The sequence below is a fragment of the Hipposideros armiger genome, unplaced genomic scaffold (genome assembly GCF_001890085.2).
Source record: "Hipposideros armiger isolate ML-2016 unplaced genomic scaffold, ASM189008v1 scaffold_856, whole genome shotgun sequence".
Lineage (NCBI taxonomy): Eukaryota > Metazoa > Chordata > Mammalia > Chiroptera > Hipposideridae > Hipposideros > Hipposideros armiger.
Window position 1 is genome coordinate 55,984 of NW_017732206.1, and position 8,284 is coordinate 64,267.

Genomic DNA, 8,284 nt, shown 5'->3' on the forward strand with positions numbered 1-8,284 from the left:
ACCATATAACAAACTCTGTATTTTGAGTGGAAATGTTAGGGGGTCGTCTTATACGCCCAGTCGTCTTATACGCCGGCAAATACGGTATGTAGAGGAGGAGGGAAGAAATGAAGACAACTGACAAAAACCCATTCCCTGGACAAAATTAATGGACAGGAAAGCAGTACAATGCCTGGCTCGGGAACCTCCATCATGGATAATATAATAAATAAATAAAGCCATCCAGTTCTCCAGGCTGTGCCTCTTGAAGCTGACAGTACTTACTTCTAGTGTTCTTTCTTCTTTGAGAATTCTAGGTCAAGTGTTGGAGAAAGGGTTCATAACCTTGTATTAAATGACTGCAGGTGAAAAGCGAATTGGAGCGAGTGCCAGTTCATCAAACAGGGATTAACATTTGGTGAGAGAGTGGACCTACAAGAAGGCCAAGTTATTAATTACCACCAGCTTTGTGCCTATAGTCAACATCTGTAATCCCACTGAGTCCCCAATGTTCAAGTTAAGCATCAGAAATTTAAAACAACCTGCCCAAGATAGTAAGTGGCGAAGCTAGGATTTGAACACAGCACTGTCACAGCCCACAGTTCATTCTTTCCCCTGTGTTCATGTTTGAAAGATTGAAAGATACCTGTCTGGCTTCATCTTCTCTTTACTCAAAAGAACACCTTGGTGCCCCATGGGAGCCTTTAAGGAGGATACCAGTTCCTAAATCTGAACTCCTATTGTGATTTTTTTTTTTTTTTAGCTGAGCCATCCTGCCACCTGTGGGCAGCTCAGCTCAGCATCGAACCGCTGTTGCTCAGAGCTCAAACTCTTGAGCAAGCTCTTAACCAACTGAGCCACTCGGCCGGNATTCATAACAGTAGCAAAATTACAGTTATAGAGTAGCAACGAAAATAATTTTATGGTTAGGGGTCACCACAACATGAGGAACTGTATTAAGGGGTCACGGCATTAGGAAGGTTGAGAACCGCTGGTCTAGGCTCCGTAATCACACATGGACTACAAGCTATTCTAAAACCTCTCAATTTCTGTCTGGTAGCTTTTCTAATTAAAAGTATCTGTCCATTTTGGGCAGCCCCTGAAAGAGGGTAGAGCTTTTATTTTCCGAACTTTGGGGTCAAGGCTGTAGATTTACCCACAGCACTTTTTTTTTCAGGTGCATGCTCCGAGTCCTGGACTCATTCGGCACCGAGCCAGAGTTTAACCACGCTAATTATGCCCAGTCCAAAGGCCACAAGACCCCCTGGGGAAAATGGAATCTGAACCCGCAGCAGTTTTACACCATGTTCCGTGAGTATTCATGTTTGCCTCTGCTTTCCAGAACACCATCAAAGATAAATGGGAAAAGAAATTCGATGGTCATGTTCAATATTTTGGGTTATGATTCCCAGGGCCCTGAACTATAGAAATGTGTGCTATTGAACCTTGGCCTTGGGAATAACTGATTTTGTGGGGTTTTTTTAATTGCAATTGAAAGGCTATGTGAACATTTTGTGAAAGGGATTTGGGTCGACTTTGGATTGGCAAACACTAACCCCATTTCATGCCACACAGATGCTGCTTAGGGTCCACTTGGTTAGTGATGAGAAATGAGGTCTTCCGTGTCCATACATTTTCCAAATAATTAAACGTTCATTTAAGCACCAAACTTTAAAGAAACAAGTTAGCCTTTTTTAAATGGAACTTTTAAAAACACTCTTTCGCACTTTTCTGGCTTCTTAACCACTGGGCCCAGAAGGAAATCTGACCTTCTCTTGCTCACGTGGCGTCATTGTTGCCGATAGCAATGATTATTTTAGGAGGTGATGTAGTAGGCCCACTGAAAGGTGACCCACTAATTGGCCCCAACTGTAGGCTTTTAGCGTTTTTCTGTTTTGACAGTGTTTTGTTTTGCCCACATTCACCATTTCCTACTGCTGCTATTAGTTGACCTGCCTCTAGCCCCATTTCATTTATAATAGCTGAGTACTGTGAAGCCAAATTTGACAGTATTCACGCCAAAAATAAATTGTTTTAAGTCAGTAGATCTTGGTGATGAGGTGAAGTCCTGTCTGGAAATGAAAGGTCACATGGGTAAAACAGTTCATTTGGATGCTCAGAGTGGAGAATTCCCAGTTTCCAAAATTATCAGATAATTTTAATGCACAGGTTTCCATCCTAGAATGAATATCTGAGGTGTGAATTTGTTTCTTTTGTTCAGTTACAACCCAAGGGACGGACCCCCTACCCTGACTTTTCCTTTGTGGTTGCCTCTCCCCCTTGCATGCAGCCACCTGAAGATGACCCTTTTCTTGGGTTCACTAAATATAACAGCAGATACTTTGGACTAATCCCTAGATGTGTGAGGTGTAAGAAGGGAGAATTAAGAAGGGTTACCTTTAAAAACCAGCTCATGTTTAAATGTTCTTTTTAGTTCAGAGAGACTTGTAAGAGAATGTTATGTGCATAGTAAAATGATGGTTACTGTTCCTAGAGAGCTACGAGGTGTGATCCAACAATATGGTGAATGTTTAAATTAAAATTATTACAGTAAAAGACACATTGCCATTAATCCCCCTCACAATACCCAGGGGGTGCCAAAAAAATGTATACAAGTGGACACTTTGGTCAGTGTTGCTCAAGTAGTAGTTCAATGTAATCAGAAGTGTCTGGATGCTGATGGTAACCACTTTGAGCACCTCTTGTCATTGCAGAAGTCCAATGTGACTTGTATTTATCTTTTGTTCTTGGTATATATTGAGTATTTTAATTTTAATAGTTTTTTGGGTTTTTTAAGATTTTTATTGGGGAATTGGGGGATGGGAACAGCCGTGGGGAATTGGGGGAAGAGTCCTTTTGTTCTTCTGTCTAGTTGTGGAGGACGTTGCTTCACTGGCCCAAGTTGGCTCCATCATGGCGCTCTTCCCGGGCGAGGCAGATCAGTCGCCGGCTTCTGGATGGCCGCTCACTGCAGCTGAATGGCCGCTCATGCTGGCTGCTGGCTATACACGGTAGCCTATGACAACCCACTGCAGCAGGGGCTGCAGCCTACACCATTGCTGGTGACTCATGGCAGTCCAGCTCCAGGTTGAGCTGTTGTTCAGCATCTTAGCTGTAGAGGGCAGTGTCACTGGCCCTCATATGTGGGATCCGAACCGGGGCCCTCTGGCGTCCCAAGCCAGCTCTTAAGCAACGCGCCACTCGGCTGGCGCAATAGTTTTCCTTTCTTAAAATGTATATACATTTTTTGGGTACCCTCTATATTAGTGGCGCCCCCAGGATGTATAAAGAGCTTCTAAGAAATGAAGAAAAAGTTCTACAATCCAATATGAAAATGGGCAAAATTTATTACCAGTTCAGAGGAAAAATAAATTTACTGCCCCAAACATATGAAAACACATGAACTTCCCTCACAATGAAGAGAAACACGTTTTCAAATGGCATTGTGATATCATGTCCCGCATATCAGATTGGCCAACATCTGAAAGTTTATTAGCATAGCTATTCCAATGGTGAGACTCAGGCAAAGCAGTCTTTTCCCACCGTAAGTAGTGACAATGCACATGGTACTCAGTGTAGGAGGGTGTGTGTTGCCACCTAGCAAAACTACAATGCATCTTACCTTTGAGCAAATTATACCTAGGAGTCTATCCCAAAGATATGTGAGCAAAAATAAGAAATGGCTTGTTCACAAGGCCATTCATCGTGGCACGATTTATAATAGGTGAAGACCAGAAATAACCCAAATGTTCCCATAATGGGGTCCATTGATAGAGTGAAGTGCTGGTTAACTGCGTGAAGTAATGACAAAGGTGTCCACTGCTCTGGAGCAAGATGTCCAATTAGGTGATAAAAGTCAAAGTGTAGGGTAGTGTTCAGAGTTACTCCATTCTACATAAGAAGGGTATGGAGGAGGGAGGAACGTGTGTATACTTTAGTGTATATCACTTTGCTTGTACAGTATTTTCAAAAGAAAGAATGGAAGAATAAACAACAAGCTAGTGACAATGATTTTCACTGGAGGAGGAGTGTGCAGAGTCACCAATAGAAAGTGGATATCTCTTAATGTACCCTATTTTGACTTTGGAACCATGTAAATATTTTACATAATTTAAAAAAAACCCAAAGTAGGAAAATATTCACTAACAACTGAAACAGATTGAAAAAAAAAAATGAAACAAACCGAGTGATATATTAGGTTGGTGTTAATCTCCCACACTGAGAAAATAATTATTTCAAGTGACTTTAAAACACAGTCTTTGGAGTATACATTTATAGTGGGAAATATTTATGTTGTTATTTGAAACTATTGCAGGTATAGTGTAGGAACCAAAATTTTCAGTATATAAGAAAGGGGGAGTACTTAAAGAATTTAAGTAAAGAGTGTGTAAACGTTCAACTTGAGTAGGAAATATCTATATGAACTTATTTTTTCTCTTTAAAAAGACAGTGTTTCCCAGCTCTATACTTTGAAAAGGATCAAAAGTAAAGATGACTCACTTGCAAGTATTTTTAGCACTCAGACTGGAATTCCCTAATACCTTTCCCACTAAAAAGAACCTCCTGCTCAGATTAAATAGCTGATTCCATGTCCATGGCAGGAAACAGGCAAGATGGGACATGTCATGACAAAAAGCAAGGAAACTAAGGCAGACCAGTGGGATGGAGTCAGAAGGACTCAGGAGCCAAATATGGGGGTAGTTAGAGCACCAAAAACAATAATGACTGCATGAAATCAAACCAATGCCAAATACTCCATCAGCCTAGATTCCATGACACTTCAAACAAAGAAAACCCACAAAATCAATAGGTCACCTTTACAAGTTGCCAGGACACCACTTTAGTACTCTGAAAACTAAAGGAGAAGAATCCAGCTTTAATCCTGATTTTCTAAGATAAATTGTATTTGATGACCATCAAATAGTTAATGAAAGCTGTTAATCATGAAGAAATCACAGCTCATAAATGCAAAGGGATGGGAGAATTAGAAAATCAGCACTGTATAACTCTGAATGAGGTAATGGAGCCAGGCCCCATCCTCAGTGTTTGCTAATTCATCAAGTAAAGGTTGATGGGGAAATTCCTCCTGGTTGAAGCTGCCTTGGATGGAGGAAATAAGGAAATGAAGCAGTTTGAGGCCTTTCATCATGTTGAGATGTGTCAGTTGGAGAATTTGCAACAGAAAACAGTGACTCTTGCCCCCTGCTTCCCAGAGCCTGTCCACAGAGAGCTTGGGTGCATCCTTGAGAGAGGAGCCCTTCCTCCCACATAACAAAGGGGTGGGGTCCAGTCCAACCCAGCCCAGTCTTCCCCAAAGAGTCCTTTATTCCCTCACTCTTAGAGAAAATGTGGCTAGTCTAGTGGTCTGAATGACCATGCCTTTGAGTATAAGAAGAAAATGTCAGAAGTTATAGTTCTTGTTAATTATTAAAAAACAAAACAAATTTACTTGTGCTTACTATATGAGCTGATAGTAATCATTCTATAGTTGGTGTATATATATGCACGTGTATTGCAGATTGTGCTTAAATCACTTTCCACTGGTGGGTGTACAATGAAAAATTCGGAGAACTGCAGAAATAGAGTGTTGTGCTTGTAGAATCAAGTCATCTTCAAGTGCAGCTGCCTTACTTTGAGATGGAGCAGTGTGCTGGCACATTTGGAGTCTAGAATGAAGATGGGAAGCCAGGTCAGAACGGGCCCAGCAGGAGGATAAAGAAAGAGAAACACGACCAATGGTGAAGCATTTTTAGGAGCCACGAGATGAGATACTCCTGACCGGAATGTGCTGCTTTCAAATGCAGTAAAACCTTGGATTGCTAGTAACTTGGTTTGCAAGTGTTCTGCAAGACGAGCAAACATTTTAATACATTTTAACGTGGTAAACGAGCGATGTCTTCCAATACAAGTAGTTTCTTTCTGGAACAAATTATGCTCGCAAACCAAGGTATTACTGTATTTGGAATCCATGTCTCACTTGGAGGCTGCTTCTCTTTCCTCTCTAACTCTTTTCCACACTAAGTTGGTAGAGTTTCTGTCAAGTTGAAAAGCCCAGTTTTTCTTTACTGTTTTGCCCCAAATCTCAGAATTTCACTGGAACCATCCTCTCTGTGTATTCTTTTTACGGTTGGGTAATTTCGTATGCGTCAGCGTAGACTTATTTCTGACACCTTCCTAAGCGATTTCTACAGGGAACAACCCAGGGGTCAGTAAAAACTAAGGCCCTGTGACTAGATGTATTGAGTGATGGTTTTTTTTCCAAGAAGCTGGGAAGTTCAGTTGTTTCTCCCTTGAGGCAGGCCCCTCGTTCCTGCTTTCACCTCTTGTCTGCTCTAGCCTGGCCTCGGAGCTAGGCACAAAGGCCTTCTTCCTTCCACCAGAGCCGGCTCTTGAAAGCTCAGCTTAGACCAAGCTGTTCCTCCTCAAAGATTGCAATGCCCATGGAGTCACGTCCAAAGTTCTTAACGAAGTATTCAAGGCCCTGGGCCCTTGCCCCCACCATTCTACCCCCACCCCTCCCTGGGTCTTGGCCTCAGCCTCACCAGTCAGCCTGCTATTCTCTGAAGGTGCCACCTACATTCCTCACCATCCCTGCCTCCTTCAAATCACCCTGAAAGCAAAATTTTTCCTGTAAGACTATTTAAATGACTTCCTCCATATTCCAATGAGATTTAAACTCATTGAGATTTAAACTATGAGATAGGGGATGAGAAACATACCCTATTAAAAAAATAAAGCTTCTCCTACAAGTCTGTCGTATCCTAATGGTAGTATTGTTGTCTTTTACATGCATACATTTTTACGTAGGATTAACACACATATTAAAAGTTTGTGTCTCCTTTTCTTCCACTTAATGCATCATAACTTTTTCAAGGTTCTTTTAAAACGCTCACTAGCAAGTCTGTTGTATAGTCCATCAAGTGGCTAGCTCCTAATTTGTATTTATTTAGGGATGCTTTTGTTATTCCTTGTTGAGAATTGTTGCTTTTTCTGAGCCTGCCAAGGACTTGCTTGACCCTGTATTTAGGTGTTATATTAGCCGGTGGCCTTCAGTCTGCTGTGCATCCTGCCTTTTCTTAATGCCAGAAGGCAATCTTTTTTTTTTTTTCTCAGTCCCAAACAAGGTGCGTTCTACTTCAGAATGAAAGAAATCTGCCCACGCAGAAAAAAAAATAAATAGATAAGGCATTAGCCTATACCATTTAGAAAAGTATACAAAACCCTCTGTTGATGACTTCCACCTTGACTTATCCTGTATTTGGATAGTTCTAATTATCTATCTGCAAGCTACCCTCTCCCAGCTTCATCTGGCTTATGTAAAATCAGCAGCAGTGGTAAAACATCTTTATCTAATTGCGATTTTCCCTCTCATTCCCTGGAGACTGGCTGAAAGTAAATAGCAGAGATTATCAGATTCCTTTTTCCTGGTTTCAGGCAAGTTTCATTTCAGACTTAATATTTATATCCTACCATTGAAAACTTTGAATAATGGTTAGTAGTCTGTCTGCTAACAACCTTACCATTCACATCCCTATCACAGAACATTTCCTTATTCTCTAGGGCAAGTCTGATTGTCTAGGTTTATTTTTATTTAATTAATCACATAATTTTTTTAGTACCTGCAATGTTTCACCTGTCATTTACAATACGAAGACACCAAAGAATTTGCTTTTTGGGTGCTCACAATCTGTAGTTATAGCCAAGTCGGGGGAGTATTCAGCGTTTCTTGCTACATTGGAAATTTGGGGCAGAAAAGCCAGAGAGAAGTAATGAAGTTGAGTGAAGAACAGATTGGGGATTTGGGAGGTGTTAATTTAGAGCCTTCTCATTTCACCACCAATCTGTCCTTTTATAAAAATCCCTCCCCCTGCCCTTCCCAAATTCCCCTAAGGTGTTTGTTTCTCAATAAGAGCTATAGAAGTGACTAAGCCTGAGTTCATAATTTCCTTGTTCATTGTGAGAGTGAATTTAAGACTTAGATTGGACTATTTGGTGGTTGATTTTATCTACTTTTTCAGTATATATCTCCTGACCATCTACTGTGTACCAGGCTGTGTGGGATGCCGAATGACTGTTCTCCAGAAGCTTACTACTTTATGGGGCAGGAAGGAGGCACAGAAACAAAAGCAAGGCTTTATCATATCTCCACTTACAGAACCAGTTGGTTGGGGCAGAGAGGTCTTCAACACAGAGGCAAAGTACATCTGATTTGTTCTGTATCACTCACTTCTAGGGTGTTTCTCAAAGTGTTGGTTCACGATAGGGTGAACAATTCACCCCAGTTTCCAAGTTGAATAGCCAGCAT

The 8,284-nt window shown here is 41.2% G+C and overlaps 1 protein-coding gene across 1 annotated transcript in view; it reads left to right on the top strand.

Annotated features, from left to right (window-relative positions):
* Positions 1 to 8,284, top strand: part of MGAT5 (alpha-1,6-mannosylglycoprotein 6-beta-N-acetylglucosaminyltransferase) — a gene marked incomplete at its 5' end in the record, with an annotated part of 155,300 nt that overhangs the window by 50,575 nt on the left and 96,441 nt on the right. Inside the window, one exon of the mRNA XM_019629448.1 lies at positions 1,157 to 1,290. Coding sequence (XP_019484993.1) covers positions 1,157 to 1,290 — 134 coding nt within the window. The remainder of the gene's footprint in view (positions 1 to 1,156; positions 1,291 to 8,284) is intronic.